Source organism: Emys orbicularis, chromosome 4 (assembly GCF_028017835.1).
Source record: "Emys orbicularis isolate rEmyOrb1 chromosome 4, rEmyOrb1.hap1, whole genome shotgun sequence".
NCBI classification, from domain to species: domain Eukaryota; kingdom Metazoa; phylum Chordata; order Testudines; family Emydidae; genus Emys; species Emys orbicularis.
This window is the reverse complement of record NC_088686.1, coordinates 125,085,854-125,105,023: the sequence shown is the minus strand read 5'-3', so window position 1 is coordinate 125,105,023 and position 19,170 is coordinate 125,085,854. Positions and strand designations below refer to the sequence as shown.

The window sequence follows — 19,170 nt, the reverse complement described above, 5'->3', positions numbered from 1 at the left end:
CTGTTACAGCCCTGGCTGAGTTCCCTTCTAGTGGCTGATCACCAGCCAGCTCTATTGGACCCAATGTCAGGATTCCCTGTGCTTTCCAGCCTGCTGGCTCTGAGCAGCCTCCTGATACTGTCTCTAGCTCTGAGCTTTCACGCACACTCCCAGGGTGCAGATGTCCTCTCTGGTGCCCCTTTTGGCATGTGAAATCCCACAGTCCTACTGCCCTCCAACCCAAGAGCAGTGCTGAGCCCCCCAGGCCTCCCACCAGTAGCTTATGCATGCTGTCTCAGAGTTCTACCCCCATGTACCATCAGGAGTTTAACTCGTAGGGGACACATGGCAGATAAAGCAAGGAATACAAGATTTGCAAAGGAACTTCTTAAACACAGACCCTGTAGTCTTAGACAGCACAGGAGAGATTCAGATGTAGACAAAACAATGAACATCTGAATGCAGTTCACCACCTTTACCTCCTTGGAGTTCTCATCCCCCCTGAGAGTCCTTGGGGCTTTGGCCAGTGTCCTAGAGGAACGACAAGGTGCCTCTTGCCCCGATGCCTCCAGCTATGTCTTGTCTTTCTGGCAGTGAACTGGCTCTCCTTCCTTAGAGAGCATGTCTCCTTTAAAAGCGGACTTTTCCTGACACCATGTCAGGTGGTGAGCTGGAGAAAAATTGCAGCTCTTTAAATCATGGGCCAAGATTGGGGAGTGGGGAGAAGGAAGGAATTCCAGCCTCCTCTCTTCTCCCCCTAAAAGGTCTCTGGGAAGAGGTAAGTCCATTCAAAACCCCATTGTTCAAACAGAGAAAGCCACTCACTGCTGATGGGGCCAGAGAGCCAACGCAGCCTTGATTGCCCCATTTCCCAAACATAGCTTCCTCCTCACACACCAGATGGATGATCTAATTCACAAGGACCATTACAGTCACAAATCATGGTCAACACCACAGTGAAAGGTAACTGGACACAGACATATTCCCTAGACCTGGCTGGAAAATGGAAATCCCTTTCCGGGACAATGTCGCATTTTTGAAAAACTTCCAAACGAGGAGGAAAAGACAAACATGTGACATTGTTCGCAGGGAGGGATCTCAAGTAAAATTCCTTTGGAGTTTTTCAGCTGCCCGCCTGGAAAACACTTGTTAGTTTTTGAAAGTGAAACTGACAAGAGCCATCCTGCCTAGCTGCAACAGATAAAGAGCCCCACCACTCACCCTGGCCCCTGGCTCCTGGCTCTGGCAGCCAGAAAGGGATTGAGCCCAGCCACTCAACCTTCCTGATTCCCCCATCTCCGAGAGACGGAGCAGCAGAAAGCCAGCCAGGACATTCAGCCTCTTCGGCCCCATAGCTGGGGAGGAGGTAGGGAGGCTGAGAGCTGGGGCAGCACAGAGTCAAGGCACTATGATTGGGCAGCCCCTCTGCGATGGCTTTTGTCAATTTCACATTCTGAAATTCAGATGAAATTCAGGCAGTGAAACTGACATGAATCTTGGAGGCCGGCCAGCCTGGGAGCCATCCTGCTGAAAACTCCAGACTATGCAAAAAGGGCATTTTCCCAGGGAAAGTTCCCGAGCAGCTTCCCCAAAACCCCACAGCTTCTGCAGCAGATTCCGGCCATTGTCAGCCACAGGCCGCTGGTGCCACGGTGCTATGAGGAGATGAGGCTGAGGACAAGGGCATGCAGGGGTCCCGCTCACCCCCAGAGGCAGCCATTCCTTCCAAGGCAGGGCTGAGGCATGTTGCCAGGGCTGTGTGAAGGAAGTGTGCCTGTCACCCAGGGCTGAAAGCATCTCACTACCACCTGCCCTTAGCATGAGGGAGCCTTGTCTGTTCCTGGTGGGGGTCAGCTCCCCAACTCCATTAGCCACAAGCAACACAATCACTCCCCTCTAGGCCTTCCAGGTCCTGCAGTCTCTCTACAGGCTAGCAACAGGTACCCTCCAAGCCCTCCAAGCATCCCACTGGAGTGCCCACCCCCTGGCCCTCTAGACACTCACAGACTTCACCAATCTGCTACTTCCAAAGAAGCCATACGGCCCAGCTTACCAGTTCCACCTCAGACCACCACTCTGCTCAATTCACACCACTTCGATTTGTTTATAGTGAAATCAAATACAAGTTTATTTACCAAAGCAGAGAGATCCTAATAGTAGCAAGTGGAAGCATTGGAAACAAATGGCTACATATAAAACAAAATCATAACATGCATTCTAGAACCTAGCCTTAATTCACAAGATACTCTCATGTCTTGTAAAATATTGCTCGCCTGAAATCCTTCTAGAGCAGGAGTCAGCAACGTTCGGCACGCGGCTCGCCAGGGTAAGCACCCTGGCGGGCCGGGCCAGTTTTATTTACCTGCTGATGCGGCAGGTTCGGCCGATCACGGACCCCACTGGCCGCGGTTCGCCGCCCCGGGCCAATGGGGGCAGCGAGAAGCAGCGCGGGCGAGCGATGTGCTGGCCGCGGCTTCTTGCCGCCCCCATTGGCCCGGGACGGTGAACCGCGGCCAGTGGGGGCCGCGATCGGCCGAACCTGCCACGTCAGCAGGTAAATAAAACTGGCCCGGCCCGCCAGGGTGCTTACCCTGGTGAGCCGCGTGCCAAACGTTGCCGACCCCTGTTCTAGAGTTTTACAGCCAGGCTGGTTGGGACCCTCCTTTCATGAGAAGAATGCAGTCAGTTGGCCTCCTTGGTGAAGAATTCAGTGTGTCTCTTGCACACCAAGATATACCAGGTCAATCCTTTATCTTTATTCATCAACAGGCCACCGCCACCCCTGCTGCTTGTTTCTCCTTCTTTTTTGTAGATTTCACAGCCTCTCAATTCACACCTGGCTCAGTTTGCAAATAGACATCCACTGAGAGGCGCACAACACACAAATGGCCAGACAGGGAAATAGGTGTCTATTACCTTCTGTCTGAAAGGAACATCTCCGAGGTATGTCACTGCCTGGTGACTGGCTTTAACTCCAAGACCTTAAGAACATAATTTTTATTATAGATACATGACTCTTTAAATAATATTACCTGTACGTACATTGCACAATGACCGTGACAACCAGTAGGCTACTGGCTCTCGCTAGAGACTTCACATGCCACCCTTGGGTGAACTATTAGGCAGGTAGCCAATCCAGGGGATCCCTGTAAAATCCTATGCTCCCCTGTGCCCTCTGCCAGCTGGCATCAAGGGCTCCCTGGGTCACAGGGCCCATGTTGTATACAGAAGATATACTGGGGATACAGAAGGGCCTCCAAGTGCCCAGGGCTGTGCTGTGGGCACCACCGATGCATACTTCATGAAAATACAGAGTAATTAACGTTATTTTCTCCCTGCGCACGGTCTTTGTCTCTGGTCCATGTTGTCTCTCTTACAGGCACCCAGATCCACAGAGGTGGACTGATCCTCCCTCTCGCCGCCCCCTGCTTCCCTCCCCGGCTCTGGGAAACAGGCCAGAATGGGAGACTTGGGAAAGAGGAACCCTCACAAATGTGCACAAACAAATTTCCTGTCTGTGCGGAGCTGCCAGAATGGCAACGAGTTCCTCTGACATTCTCTCTGCATTCCCGCCCACCACTGGACTCTGGCCAACGAGGTGGGGAAAGCTGCCAAGGCAGCGAGAACCCTGAGGCTTGCAAAACACAACACACGGCGTCCCACCAGCCAGACAGCTAGGCAGAGTAAGTGAAGGCAGCGGGTCAGCCCCCTGCATTCCCCCTGACAGACACTCGCTGAGCCAGGGAGACCCTCAGGGTGTGGGGCTGGGGGGAGTGGGAGATCCCCAAGGGGCTGGGGGGCGATTGTTAGATTGATTGGGGGGGAGTGGGAGATCCCCAAGGGGCTGGGGGTGATTGTTACATTGATGGGGGGGGGAGTGGGAGATCCCCAAGGGGCTGGGGGTGATTGTTAGGTTGTGGGGGGGGCAGGGGAGTAGGAGATCCCCAAAGAACTGGGGGGTGATTGTTAGGTTGGTGGGGGGTGCGGGAGTGGAAGATCCAGAGCCATCCTTAGGCATACGCAGAATACATGGCTGCGTAGGGCACCTAAAAATTTTGGCCACCACTGGGTCTTAGTGTCCACCCCTTGGCTCTTCCTATCCCTGTTCTGACCCTTCCTGCAAACTCCCACAGCTGGCTGCTGCAGCCTGGTGACTCTTACTCCGGAGGGGATCTAGTAGTAAAAAGTGAAAAAGCCTCCAGCCTGCCAGACCTATTAGCACAACACTGAAACTGTTAAAGAGCTATTCAAGTAGTAATGAAGCCATTTAACAGGCATTTGCCAAACCCCAGGTATATACTGTCAGTTTCTGAATTACTGACAAAAACAGTTGTGCGTTACTGTAATGGTTCTGTTGTAGAGCTGTGATGCATGCCCTGGAATATTGCAGATTATGTATTCCTTACGCTATTGCAGTGGCTATTGCAGATTATGTATTCCTTACGCCACCTGATCTTAAACTGAATTTTGCACCCCCTCGATAATCTGTACGTTATTCCCTGATCACCAGAAACTTCTACGCCTAAACTCTGTACCGTACCCTTTTTTCTTTTTTTAACATCATCTTAATAAAAAGTTTACATTTACTCAGAACATGTTAGTCTTCAAGACCTTAGTTTAAAATTTGCTTTAAAATATTTCATTAATGAATTGATGAAGATTATGAAATCACATCTCTAAAAAATCCTTGCATAGACTTTTAGATGCACAATCATCTTTAGCCTTAAATGCTTGGATCTTCAGACATAGAGTTTTTTAAATAAATCCTTCAAAAACCACCCTTATCTAAAATACACATTTTAATTTTAATTACTATAGTAAAAAAAACTTGCTTCCAAAGTCTTCCTGTCAATCCCTTTCTCCCTCTCCACACCCCCCCCCACCCCCACCCCCACACCTTGAAGAGAGCCCTTAAAGGGACAACAGCCCTTTCCTTCCAGATAGCTGGACAAAGAGTTTCCCTTTCTTTATTTCTGACTATCTGTTGAACTAGTTTTAAGAACCCTCCAGCAAAATCAGTACCTTAGTAAGATATAAAATCCTTTGTTATGCCTAAAATCTTTGGAAACATATTTTTTCAAGTTGGTGAAATTTCATAAACATGTGTATTGGTATGGAGATCACATAAAGTAAATGAGTGTTCCCTTTTTCTAAAAGCAATGAACATTGTTATGAACACACTAAACCTCTGTGACTGATTAATTTAAAATAATGTCTGTTTCAGTGAGTTAAATATGTAGTAATCTGGAATGATTACTTTATGAAGGCTTAAGAGTACATTTAAAATATAAAAGCAATTTAGAAATACTGATTAAGAAAATGTAAAACAGAGAAGAGCTGCATTATGTATTTCATAATATTTAATGTTGTATTCAGCAAGACTGCTGACTCGCCCTTACTACAAAGTTTTTGCAAATAAATGTCCGCAAACTTCAGGGCATATCAAAAAACCTGTGACTGACATTTTTTATTCCCAAGTTTAGTGCTTGTAATTAGGTACCTTCTGCATGTCCATTCTGCATGAGGAAGAGGGTACGGGGGTCTCTGTGGGGAACTGTGACTCTCTGCCACCGTGAGGTGGGCCGGGTGTCTCGCTATCCTTTGCTGCCTTGTTCCTCCCCCCGCATCCTCCCACCCCCGGGCTGTGAGCCCGGGCTGCCATCAGGCATAGGGGCACCAGTTTAATAATACTGCATAGGGCCCCATAAATCCTAAGGACAGCCCTGGGGAGATCCCCAAGGAACTGGGGGGTGATTGTTAGGTTGGGGGGCTGGGGGGAGTAGGAGATTCCCAAGGAACTGGGGGGCAATCGTTAGATTGGCACTTGCATCGTGGTAGTTTTGAATCCATCAAGAGTCCTGAACAGCAGGAGTCAAAATGCGTCTCTGCCGATTTCCCTCTCGCTGTGTCTCTCTGAGTCCATCATTTCATTTCTCCTTCCATCCTCCTTATTCCCCATGTGCTTCTCTCTTCCCCCTCCCTCTTTCTGTCTTATCTTTCCTCCTCCTCCTCTGCATCAGTCACTCTATCCCTCCCTCCCATAGGGAGCTCGCCTGAAGATCCCCATGGTGAGCACAGCCTTGGGATCTGGTCTCCCAAATACTTTGTCCCTCCTCCTCACTTTTTGTCCTTCCCTTTGTTTCCTTCTCCCTCCCTATAGCTTTTCTACTGTATCTTCCCCTTCACACCAATTCTGTTTTTCCCTCTCACTCTCTCTCTTCCTGTTGTTTCATTTCTCACCCGCCCCGCATCTCTGTTTGGTTCTGTTGTTCCCCAGGCCCTGCTTTCTCCCAGCAAATGGGGAGTGTCCTCCTTCCCTGCTTTGGCCTCCTCTCTCTAACCACGCCCACTCCCTTATCCTTATCCCCTGGGATTCCTTCTCCCTTTGCTAGGGCATTCCACCCACGTGCTTGGCATGAAGCAATCTTTGAGTGTGTCCATGCTCCTCTCAGAGGTCTGACTGCAGCGCTGTGGCATACCCGCACTAGCTTTCATCGAGCTAGTGTGGAACAAAATTGCAGTGAAGATGTGGCAGGTTTCAATGTGAGCTGTCCAAGCCCGCCCTGGATCCTGGGGACCTACTCGTATTGCTAGTCCACCAGTCTTCACTGCAGTCTACCCAGAGCGGGGTTACTCATGCCATGACCCCTTCCCCACTCCCCGAAGCCTGCAGCCTCATAACTTCCAGGTGCCTGGGACGTGACAGGGGCCAGGATCTGACCTGCTGTCCCCACAGAATGCAGCCACAGGACTGGCCTCATTAGCCCCTGCACTGCCTTTCAGTGGAGCCTGGGATTCACCCCTCCCCCGGCTCCTTCTGGAAACCCTAAGTGGTAAACCATTGGGATCATTGTACATCAAATATCCATGGGACTTCTCCCTTGGGATCCCATAGCAAGCAGGCCCCTAGGATCTCCCTTGGGATCCCCCTAGTGAGCTCATCCCCGGGGTCTCTCCTCTGGGATCCCCTTAGAGAGCAGGTCTCTGGGGTCTCTCCTCTGGGATCCCCTTAGAGAGCAGTTCTCTGGGGTCTCTCCTCTGGGATCCCCTTAGAGAGCAGGTCTCTAGGGTCTCTCCTCTGGGATCCCCTTAGCGAGCAGGTACCTGGGATCTCTCCTCTGGGATCACCTTAGCGAGCAGGCCCCTGGGATCTCTCCTCTGGGATCACCTTAGTGAGCAGGCCCCTGGGATGCCCATAGCAAGCTCACCCTTCCCCTATAGGCTATTTGTCTGAAGGGATTCCCCAGCTAGGAAGGAGTCAACTGTCCCATTCCATTGGCAGGAGGCGGAGGATTCCCCTCTGCCTGACTGCTGCAGTGGGGAGCTGCCATTCCCCTGCCCCTGCCTTGTCCTGCTGCTGACCCCAACTTTCCCGTTCTCTCCACAGCTGGCACCAAAATGGCAGCAACAGTGACAGAATCCGGGGGGGTGAAGGTCATCACAGAGGTCGTCCCGCAGACCGACCCCCGGGCTGCACAGCTGGACTCAACGGCACCACAGCCCAGCTCGGCCCAGGTCAAAGGCTTCAGGAAGGCACAGCCCAAGGCGCTGGGGGTGAGGGTCTGACATCTCTGCTGGACGAACAAAGGGGAACTGAGAGTGACCCACACACACACAGTGCACTTAGCGAGGGGCAGCTGGGCCCTTCCCCTCGGCTCTCTAGGAGACTAATGGACTCTCCTTGCCGTCACTTGCAAGGATGCTGTGGGTGAAGCCTAGAGAAGCAAGAATTAACGTGTGTGTGTGTGTGTGTGTGTGTGTGTGTGTGTGTGTGTGTGTGTGTGTGTGTGTGTGTGTCTTAGAATGCGCCCTGCACATTCAGCCCTTGCCTGGCTGCTGAGATGGCCCAACAAGGGACCCAGCTAGCGCCAGCTGAACTGTAAGCATTACCCCCCACCCCCCACTGGATGGTCACGTAGCCCCTTGCATCCCTAAAGATTCCACGCTGCAGCTCCTACAGCCACTGAAATGCAGCCACCTCTGGGGTGACGCACAACAACTGTGCCACAGCCATATGCAAGTGAAACAGCAGGAGGGAAATTTGGGGAAGGCAGTGTGTAATTACATGAGCCAGGATGCCAGATCTAGCCTCCCCCTTTGGCATCTTAAAAGACCATGAGTGACCTCAGTTTTATCTCTGCTCCAAAAGGCAAGTGCCCCACTTTCCCTAGGGAGCAGGTCTGGAGCTAACCCCAAGTGAAGAACACCCCTATTGCATCAACAGCCTCCCCTGGTGCTATTAACACAGCCTGAGCCCCATTTAGCTGGCGAGAGCTGGCAAGAGCACACCACAAAGTGCTACAGCTAAAGGGTTTCCTAGCTTAACAGCTCCCTGGCATCCAAAGGCATAAACATCTCCCTGTGTGCCCAGAAAAATGCTGGCCAGCCAGGCAATGTAAGGCAGAGAGGATTATCTCCATGGGAGGATTTTGGTGCCTCAACCCAGTTGATTTCCCCCATCTGCTCTCATTCTGCTGATAAGTTTAGGGTCTGGGGCTAACCCAAGGGCTGAAGCTGAGCGTGTGTGTCTCAGATACTGTGGGTCATCAGGAGATGAGCTCCTCCAGGAATGGAGGTCTGAAGTGGCGATGTGACGGAAAGTCGCAATTTGTTCCCTAGGCGGGGTGGGGGAAGAAAACAGAAAATAATGACAATGGCAGCAGTGGGGATGCAGCTGCTGTTCATAACGGTACTGGGGATGGTAAAGATGATGGTTAGCATTGATGGCGGGGGTGATGGCGGTGATGATGTTGGCAGGGTGATGAGGCGATGGTGATAATGTTGGTGGGGGTGGTGGGAGTGATGATGATAATTGCAGGGTGATGGAGTTGGCAGGGGTGATGGTGATGATGATGTTAACGGGATGATGGGGCTGATGACATTGGCAGTGTGATGGGGTGAAGATATTAGCAGGGTGATGGGATTGGTGGGGCTGAGGGTGGGGCTGATGGCGGGGGTGAGGCTGTTGGTGGTGGTGATGATGTTGGCGAGGGTGATGGGGTTGATAGGGGTGAGAAGGTTGGTGGGGATGATGGCGGTGATGGGGTTGGTGGCGGTGATGACATTGGCAGGGTGATGGGGTTGGTGGGGCTGATGACATTGGCATGGTGATGATGTTGGCGAGGGTGATATGGTTGGTGGTGATGATGGTGGGGGTGATGGGGTTCGCAGGGTGATGGGGCTGGTGGGCTGATGGGGGTTGTCAAAGTTAGACTCAGGACTCAGTTTGTCAGACCACCCTGTTTTATTAGCACAGTGCTCTGCTAATAACACTCAGATAATGTGAGCACCATGCAAGATTCAAACAGTCTTATTTATACAGATAAAAGGGTGCGAACTAAACAAAGGGACAGAGAGAGCAAAATTGTAAAATTTGCCTGGGGCACAATATGCATATCCTGCTTCCTTATTAACTCTTATCGATCTAAGGCTAATGCTTCACCAATCGCCCTTAAGTGGAGCAATTGATTAACAGTTAATGTCTGCTTTCCTGACACCTGGATTGCAGCATTTCTCATTTCTACTTAAAGGTACATACAGCATTCTTTAATTCATTCTATTTCTTTAATATAATTCATTTCACTTTCACAGGGTGATGATGTTGGCAGGGTGATGGGGATGATGGTGGAAGTGATGATGTTGGCGGGGTGATGGGGTTGGCGAGGGTGATAGGGTTGGTGGGGATGATGGTGGTGATGATGGTGGGGGTGATGGGGTTGTCGGGGTGATGGGGTGATGGGTTTGGTGGTGCTGATGACATTGGCAGGATGATGAGGTTGGTGAGGCTGATGACGGTGATGATGTTGACAGGGTGATGGGGTTCGCAGGGTGATGGGGTTGGTTGGGTTGATGGGGGTGATGATGATGTCAGGGTGATGGGGTTGGCGGGATGATGATGGTGGGGGTGATGAGGTTGGTGAGAGTGATGGCGGTGATGGGGTTGGCAGGGTGATGGGGTTGGCGGGATGATGATGGTGGGGGTGATGATGTTGGCAGGGTGATGGGGTGATGGCAGGGTGATGGAGGTAATGATGTCAGTGGTGGTGGCTATGGTGATAACAGTGATGCCATAGATCATGGTAATGCTGCTGCACATATTGTGTATGTGACACCAAGCTCCATCTCCTCTTCCCCTCTAGGCCATACAGATCGTATCTGGTTTCATTCAGATCTCCTTTGGGATTGCCTTGATGATAACTGAATCCCCAGCCCCAGCCCTCACCGTGGCCAGCGGAGTCTACTTCTGGATCGGCTTGCTGGTAGGCACAGACAGCTCCGGGAGCGAGAAGCTCAGCCCTTTGATCCAGTTTCAGGGGCGGCAGGGGCGTGTCTCAACAAATCTGCTCTGGCATATGCCCTGGACTATGGCACAGAAGGCAGTGAGCATAGCCAGGCAGGCTTTCAGAATAACAGGGAGTGTGCTATGCACTGAGCCCTTGGGAGGGGAGGAGAAGATGGTGGTGACCCTGCAAACACTTTGACAGCTCCATCGGGCCCCCCATGGTGCAGGGTCACGGCATGCAGATGTGCACCATCCTGGGCCAGCATGCCATCATCAGCGCTCACACACATTTTGGGTTGCAGGCCTGCAAATGAGGCTCATGGAAACATGGGAGAGACCCCTGAATGCTGCGGCAGACTGGCAACCCTACCCCTATGACATTGCTCTACCCCAATCCTGTCCCGGATCAGATCCATTCCCCAGGCTGGTGTGAGGGAGGGGTTCAGTCTGCTAGATTTCACCCCCCAATCACCGCTGCGACAGAGAGGCCCCAGCTCTGGCAGGGAAGAACTCCTCTGGGGTACGATGGAAATTCACCCCTACATTCAATCAGGCTCCACTGTGTATACACCCCAGTCTGGGAGATGGTAGATCTTTCCCCCCTCTCTAGTGGCGGCACCCCATAAGACACTACTGAAACTGATGCAGCCATCAGCAGGGGACTAAATTGGCCCTTATTCTTAGATCTAAAGGCACATGCGATTCTCTCTCTGAGTCCCAAGCTCAGGGTCAGTTACCTGTGCATATAGGCTTTAGGGTCCTGTCCATCTGTCATGGAGGCTATGGATCCAGGTGGTGACATGGAAGAAAAGCAAATCCCATCTGGAAAACTTCACAGCCACCTTTCCATAAGGAAACACCCAGCAGATTGCACTGTGGCACCAGACAATGAACCTTTAGCTTCTGAGAACTTGGGAAAATCCCAGCTCCTCTGCAGTGGGATAAAAGGGAGTCCCATGAGATGGGACTTGAGAGCCTGTGAGACCTCAATCCCACCATTGAACTCCCCAAACCTGAATTTGGATCTCTTTACACCTTGATCCTAGTGACAATGATAGAATATCAGGGTTGGAAGGGACCTCAGGAGGTCATCTAGTCCAACCCCCTGCTCAAAGCAGGACCAATCCCCAGATGGATTTTTGCCCCAGATACCTAAATGGCCCCCTCAAGAATTGAACTTACAACCCTGAGTTTAGCAGGCCAATGCTCAAACCACTGAGCTATCCCTCCCCCAATCTTGTTCCATCTTGTGGGGGAGGGCTTCCATGGTCCATAATCCTGTGGGGTTCATTCCACCCAGTTCCAACGTGCGTGTGATTTTGAGTGGGATGGGAACCTGCCAATGACTCTTCCCCATTTGCTGTTCCCTGGGCAGCTCGTGTCCTCAGGATCCGTGCTGGTGGAGACTGAGAGAAGAGAAAGCATCCGGCTGGTAAATATCCTCCAAGCATTTTCGTTCATGGGAGTGGGACTGGTGCAGGGCTGCACTACAGCTAGCCACAGCGGTTGATGGCACCTAGGAGGCCCTACATAGCCTGGATGTAAATTTCAGAAGCCCTGAGCCTGCTTTAACTCAGGCCGTTTCTACACTGCAGCTGGGAGGTTGGATTCCCAGCTCAGGCAGACGAACATTCGCTTGCTCTGCAGCGTGGCCATGGCAGCATGGGTGGTGGCCCCGAGTACAACCCTGTCCAGGATCCTATGTACATACTCAGGTTACCTGGCTTGTGCCGCTGTGGCCAGCACTGCTAGTTTTAGGTGCTAGCTCGAGCAGAGCTAGCATGTGCCCGTTTACCTGAGCTGGGAGTCACGTCTTCCAGTTGCTGTGTAGATAGACCCTTACACTAGGGGCTGGGATGTGCATGGGTGGCTTTAACCACATTTGCCCAACCCTCTCCATTCCTGCATCCACCGGAATGAAGATTTGAGCCCATGGACTTTGCTGGGAGTTGATAGGGCTCCGAGCCTCACAAAATGGGGCCCTAGGACTTTAATATCACAACTGCATAACAATATAGCCCCATCGCCCCCTGCTGGAACAGATACGCTGCATCCTCCAAGTCAACGTGCTCAGACTCTGTAGACCAGCACAGGAAGTCCATTCCAGACCCCAGAGCTCCCCAACGTAGGCCACGCAGCCCCAGCTGTTTCAGCCCATGGACAGTCGGCTCAGGTGCCTCAGCTGATTGGCCCGGATGTGGCAGTCGCTCGTCCTCCAAACTGTTACTTGTGTTGTGTGAGAGGAACTGGACACAAACTGGCTGCCTGCCTCTGCAGACAGCAGAGCCTTTAGAGATTACACCCTTATTATAAACGTGCCATGAGGATGGCTTTGTAATTAAGGCTTTGGCCTGGGGATCTGGAGAGCCGGTTTCTTTTCCCAGTCCTGCCACAGATTTGACCTCAGGCAAGGCACCTAACGTCTCTGTGCCCCAGTTCCACACCTGTAGAGTGGGAGGCGGGGGACAGGGGTTATAACAGTTCTTTCTGCCTAGTCTGTTTGGACGGTAAGACCTTTGGGGCAGAGACTGCCTCTTGCTGTGCCTGTAGGGCTGTCATTGCACTGGGGCGCTAATCTCGGTGAGTGCTGTAACGATGACAGATGTTGTGCCCTGCTCTCCTCTAATTGGCTGTGATTGATCCAGGTGAAAGTCTGCTACATTATCAGCGGCCTGGTCATCCTGGCCACCCTGACAGCTGTGATCATTCACAGCGTGGAGATCAGCCAAGACATCCCGTGGTGCAACATACATGAGGGCGGCAAAATGACCCCGCTGAACTGCTCCCAATCTGTCTACGTGGGTACCTCTTCCATTCCCCCCCCACTCCTGCAGCAATCCACAGCCTCTTTGCAGGGCCTGACTGGGTCTAGCACTCCAGGGGATCATCCCTCTCAGGACCCACTGGCTCTGCAACATGAGAAAAGAAACTCAGCAAGGGGCAACGAATCCCTCTGTCCACCTGATTGGGGGTGGGGGTTTCAATCAAACAAGAGGGGTGGGAAGCTCTAGTAATTATTCACTAGACCAGGGTGGGTCAGGAGACCTCAGCTCTGTCACTGACTTGCTCTGCAACCCCACTCTGTGCCTCAGTTTCCCCATCTAGGAAATGGGGCTAATAGTGCCTTTCTCAGGTGAGTTGGCCATCATAATGTTTGTGAAGCCCTTTGAGAGACTCAGATGCAAGCGGTGCTGCCAACTCTTGCAGATTTATTTGAGTTGCACAATATTTGGTGTTTTTCTTAAAGCCCCAGCTCCTGGACTAGGTTGATTAGTTGAGACTCTCAGCTGCCATTTAAAACCAAAAAAAAAAGTAAGGTTCCTCCAGGCTTCTGGCTGTGGGGAACCGAAAGGCAAATAAAATGAACCCCATATTTGGGGGGGGGGGTTAAATCTCATGATTTTTACACAAAACTTGCAATTCTTTGAGGCTCGTGATTTTTGCTTGCTTGAGATTAGCAATAAGTAGGGAGAGGTTAGGAACGGGCTCTTTTGTTAACGGGGTGCCTCCACAACAGCAGAATTGCCCCAGGGCTAGATGGGGCCCACACTGAGAACTGCTTCAACTCAGCACCCTGAGATTTAAAGAGACCAGTTTTTCCTTGGCCCACCGGTATAATGATACCATCAGTATGTAGCCCGGAATGGGGACTGGATCATTCAGCTGTACAGCCTTATGGGAGGAAGCTCAGGAGTGGGTGTAGGGTCAGTGTGTGGGTGTTATGGGTCCTCATAGCACCTAGTGCACAGCAGCTACTTGAGAGCCTGGCTCTTTAGCTCAACCTGTAAAGACTCAATAGTTTAGTTCTAGGGATCCCCAGTTCAGTTCCCCCAGAGGCTAGCCAAGGCTGATCCCCTACAATATAAAGTGAGTGCTTGTAATTTTAACACCATTTCCAATACACCACACTCCAGAGGCTCCAAGCCCAGTTCCTGGTGCGCCAGCCAAGATGGCAGCCATCACAATGGCCGTAGTGAGGGGAACAGTACAGAGACTATGCTTTAATGCGGGGCCCATATTGTGCCATGAGAAGCTGCCCCCCTTCCTGCCCTCCACCCTGTTGCCAAACCCTCCTCCCTCAAACATGCTAGGTGGGTCACTGAAATCTACCTGGGACCCCATGGGTGTGACCTGGCCCACGGCCCTGCCAAAGCTATGAGCGTCTCTGGTGAGCTTCACAGAGCGAGTGAGAACAAGGGGCAGGAGAAGAGCCAGAGACGAAGGAGGGGCAGGGCGCTAGACTCTGAAACAAGACAGGCTCTGCCCTGGGAGGAGAAGGGATTCCCTTTGGTTGTACTGGGAGAGTCACTGCCTAATGCAGCCAATTTGAGTCCTAGTCAGTGCCATGCAGGACCCAACACATAGTATGTCTGGCCACTGGATGGCTGGGCCCCATTGCCATGACCTGCCCCCTATCAGGGCATGTGGCAGAGAGGAGAGCTCAGGCAGTCCTCACCCCCTCGCTGTGTAGTAATGACACCTCCCAGCTGGGGCACAGGCCTCCCCCGGGATGAGGTGGCTCCGTGCACTGGGGTTGCTGGATGACTTCCCCTGGGCTTTCTTCCCCACAGATTCTGAGTCACGGGATTAACTCGATATTCATCCTGCTGTGCCTGCTGGAGCTGTGCACGGCCATCGCCGCCTTGGTGTACGGACACAAGGCCTTGAAACAGCAGGACTACACGCAGATGGTGAGGCTGGAGCCCAGAGACACTCCCTGCCCTCCAACCCTGGAGCAACCGTGCACACACAGTGCTCCTCATCTCAGGCCTGATCCATAGCCCATTGACATCAGCAGAAAGACTCCCCTTCCCTTAGCCCTTGAGAGACCTCCTGCCCCATTGCTCTGACAATGGAGCCACCAGCTGAGCCCCGTTGACGTCAATGAGGGTTTGTCCAGGGATTTCAGTGGGAGCAAAATCAGATCTCCTTGACCCCTTTCCTTGGGGAAAGGGGAATTCGTTGCCCATGTTGGATCAGTCCAGCGCTTTACCTCTATGTTGATCCACCAAAGGATTCTAACCCTCCCCTGGATGAACTACTGTCAGAAAAGGCGGAGGTGGGGAGGGGCCAAATGCCGGTTTTCAGTGTGATCCTGATGAGATGGGAAGGTGAATTCTGTTCTCTGATTATTCCCCAGGTGCTGTGATGGAGCAGAGGCTGGCTTTGCTCCTCCCACCCCCAGGTGCACTGAGAACATGATGGAGATTTCCCGCACTGGAGCCACAGCGACATGGACCCTTGGCCACTTCTTCACCTTCCCAGGCAGGACGGCAGAGGGAGCATACTCTGAGCCCCAACATCTCCTGCAGCCCACCCTACCCCCCCAACTCTTCTGTGTCTAGGGGATAGGGGCAAATGCTGAGCCAGACACCACTATTCCTGAGCCCCCAACTGAGAGATGAGAGCAGCTTTAACGCTCAAAGTATCCGCTGACTTTCCCCACAAACTCTCCTGTCTGTAACCTACTGCAGCCCATGACCTCTCTCAGGACCCTCCTCACAGAATCCCTTCGTGGACTCTGACCCCTGAATTCCCCCCCCCCCGAAATTAGGAGGCAGGAGACTCTGACTTTCTGCACCCCAAAACCCTCCCGATTCCTAAACGCTCCAGCCTGTATGGGGACGGTGAAAACAAACTGACCCACACACACCTTCCCTGGCCCCTCAAACTCACCAGTCAGTAATGGGGGAGGAGCTGGAATGAGACTGAACCCAGGCCTCCCTCTCCCCTCAAATCCTCCTATGATCCCTGGAACTCTCTGCAACCAGAGCACAAGACAGTGAACTCCAAAGCCATCCTTCCGTCCTGCTCACGCCTCTCCCCCAATTCCACAAACCCTCCCGTCTGCACAGGCAAACAAGGCGGATGGGGAAAACAGCAGGAGTCAACAGGATTATGGAGTAGAAGTTGATCCATCCCTTTTTCTTGGTCTTTACCCCCTGGTCCCCTCACACAACTTTACTACACCAAGGCAGAGAGTGGGGGTCTGTTTAATTTTTTTTTTATTTGTGTTGCAGTAAAGGAGTGCTGTAAGCAATGGGCTGTGGATAGAAGGTAACAGATTCGGTAACCAGATATAAACACTTCTATTACATGATGGAACATACAGGGCAGCGTGTGATATATATTAAAAAAAAAAAACACTAGAGACATGACATCCTGATTGTCCCAGAACATAGCAGTGATGCCATGATCTCCATGTAAATGCCACATTCAGCCCTCAGTAACTCCTGATGTCTTGGGCTTCCACCAAGAACTTGGCCCCTCTGTCTCCTGAAAATCCTCACTCGTTCTCCTTTCATGTTGTATTATCCCATCCAGATCACATGTTTTATGGACCAGCCTTTAGCACTTGACTTCTTTGCTGATTTCCAGGTCCTTAGAATGATTTCTTCAGCCATTGCTGATGCTCTCAAACAACACATTTCTGAGAGGAAGTCAAATCCTTAGCAGCCGTCAGGACTTGTAGAATAAAGCGCTTAGAACCACCAGGGTTACTGCTGTTTAAAATCACATTCACTCACCTCCTAACTTCTTCCCAATCTTCTTTGGTTTTATGGCAGTGGTCATCCAACTCTTTCACTCTGAGGATCATGTCATAAAAGAAAGATCTTCTCACTGATCTCCCTTCCCTTCCAGTATCCCAGTTGTCTTCCAGTACCCCACCACTCCCATTGCTTGGATTTTAAAATGTTTCATTCTGTAACCCACCAGGAAGGATTTAGTGCGCCACAACGGGAAAGCCACACTTCTAGGGCAATATAAATGTATCAGATTTCCTTGTTCCCTTCACAGCTCCAGCAAGAATCCACCTCTCGTGTGTTGCCAGGTTGATTCTACCGCGCAAATGCTAAAGATGCATTTTTTTTTTTTTTTTTGCTATATCAGCCTGAGCTTACAGTATTATTATAACAAATGTTCCCACAGAATGTTATGTCTATCTACATCCCTATCTGTTCATTCAAAACCAAGCTTACCTCTCGAATTTGAGAAGTGTTCACTAGAGGTTAGAACCTTACCAGTCCGGATTCTGAGTGGTACTGACTAGAGCTAGTCAGGAATTTTTCAGCAAAAAAAAATTTTTTTTTGGTGTGGAAATGCCAGTTCACTGAAACCAAAACGGTTTGTGAGAAAAGGGTGGTTTCGAGGAACTTCTTCTTTTGAAAAATTTTGGGACAAAAGAGTTAGAATTTTATTTTTCAAACAAAAAAAATCAATTTTTTCAGTGCAAAACTACTTTTTGTTTAGAAATTTAAGCTAATGATAGCAAAAAAAAGTTAATTAAAAAAGGTAAAAATCAAAATGAAATGTTTTGATTGACAGAAACTAAAAAAAAATTCAGATTTTTCAGTTTGCAAAATGTTTTGAGATTTTGACATTTCATCCCGATTTGGGCCAAGAAAAATTTCAAAATCTCAAAAATTTTATCCAGATGGGATCCGTTTTCTACCCAGTTTTACTACTGAGTACTCAGAGTTCTAGTTCACTGCACTGGGCATTGCAGATATTCAGCGCTGCTTAGGGTCAGCTGTTAGACAACGACAGCAGGAAGTGTTATATATAGACTGGATCAGAATACTAGAATTTGTCCCCTGGATCTTTCCACAGGAAAAATTCTGTTTTTAAATTTTCCGATTGGAAAACGTTGGTTTTCTGTGGGGCATTTCAAAACTAAAGCAAAAAAAACCCACACTCATTTTGTTTTGAAATGCCACTTTGAAACAAAACAAGAGATTTATTGTTGCATTTCAAAATGTAGATTTGAAATTAAAAATTTCAGTGTCTTTCAATTTATACTCTTTCATTTCAACTTTTGAAAACTGAAGAAATTGGGATGGTTACCCCCCACTCCCTTTTTTCACTTTTTCCAGTGACGAAAAATGGGGAACAAGTTGAGAAAAGTAAAAATAAAATGAAACACTTGTTCACACTTTTTTCAGTTGTAAAAGAAATTACAAATTAAATAAAGTAGCACTTTTAATGACTTTTAAAAAAACTTTTCACAGCTTTTCAGTTCAAAAGAGCTTTTCACTGTTTTAACTCTTCCGAGTTGGAAGAAGTTTAAAAAAGAGGGCAGGGGGGGATTTCAACCACTTTTTTGCTTTTTTGCTTCCTCCATTGAAAAAAACAAAGAGGAGAAAGTCACCAAAAGAGGAACTTCCAAAACATCCCCAAACCCAAAGGAAAACTGAACTTTTTCAGTATCTGAAACAAAACAACATTTTATGTCAAAAATGAAAGAATAAATGTTCCTTTAGCTGTGGAATGTAAACAAAAAGGCTTATTGCAAAATGTCACTTCAAAATACCCTGGACATTGATTCCTTAGGAAACGCTTGTTTACATAAGGAAACTAACCAGAATAACTATTTCAGAATAGCTCCCCATCTGGACATTCTATTCCAGAATAAAAGCCACTTTACTCCAGAATGTGCTTTCAAAGTGGAGTAACTATTCTGGAATGAAATCACTTTTATTCTGGAATAGTGCATCCAACTAGTCTGGTCAATATCATGGTGCCGACAAACTGCAACATAAGAGAATCAAGAAAGTGGTGACAATGCGAACTGCTTAAACAGTTTTACATACACCAATACAGAGGTAACTGGGTGAACCTATCTGGCCTAGGTTATGTAGAAGGTCAGACTAGAATGGTCTAATGCAGGGGTCTCCAACGCGGTGCCCGCGGGCGCCATGGCGCTCACCGGGGCGTCTTAAGTGCTCCCGCGTACTGGCCGGCGGACGAGCATCCGCCGAAATGCTGCCGAGAAGCAGCATCATCCACAGGCGTCGCCGCCGAAATGCCACCTATTGACGATGCCGCTTGTCGGCGGATTTTCGGTGGATGCTCGTCCGCCGCCACTGTCCTCTGTGGCTCGTCAGACGAAAAAGGTTGGGGACCACTGG

The 19,170-nt window shown here is 50.2% G+C and overlaps 1 protein-coding gene across 1 annotated transcript; it reads left to right on the top strand.

The window, feature by feature from the left end:
• The first annotated feature begins 3,603 nt into the window (after positions 1 to 3,603).
• Positions 3,604 to 18,990, top strand: LOC135877569 (uncharacterized). Its single transcript, XM_065403057.1, has 7 exons — positions 3,604 to 3,662; positions 7,367 to 7,533; positions 10,119 to 10,238; positions 11,637 to 11,693; positions 12,907 to 13,059; positions 14,833 to 14,952; positions 15,402 to 18,990. The coding sequence occupies exons 2-7, from the start codon at positions 7,378 to 7,380 to the stop codon at positions 15,408 to 15,410; spliced, it is 615 nt and encodes a 204-aa protein (XP_065259129.1). The 5' UTR covers positions 3,604 to 3,662; positions 7,367 to 7,377; the 3' UTR covers positions 15,411 to 18,990.
• Positions 18,991 to 19,170: the final 180 nt, after the last annotated feature.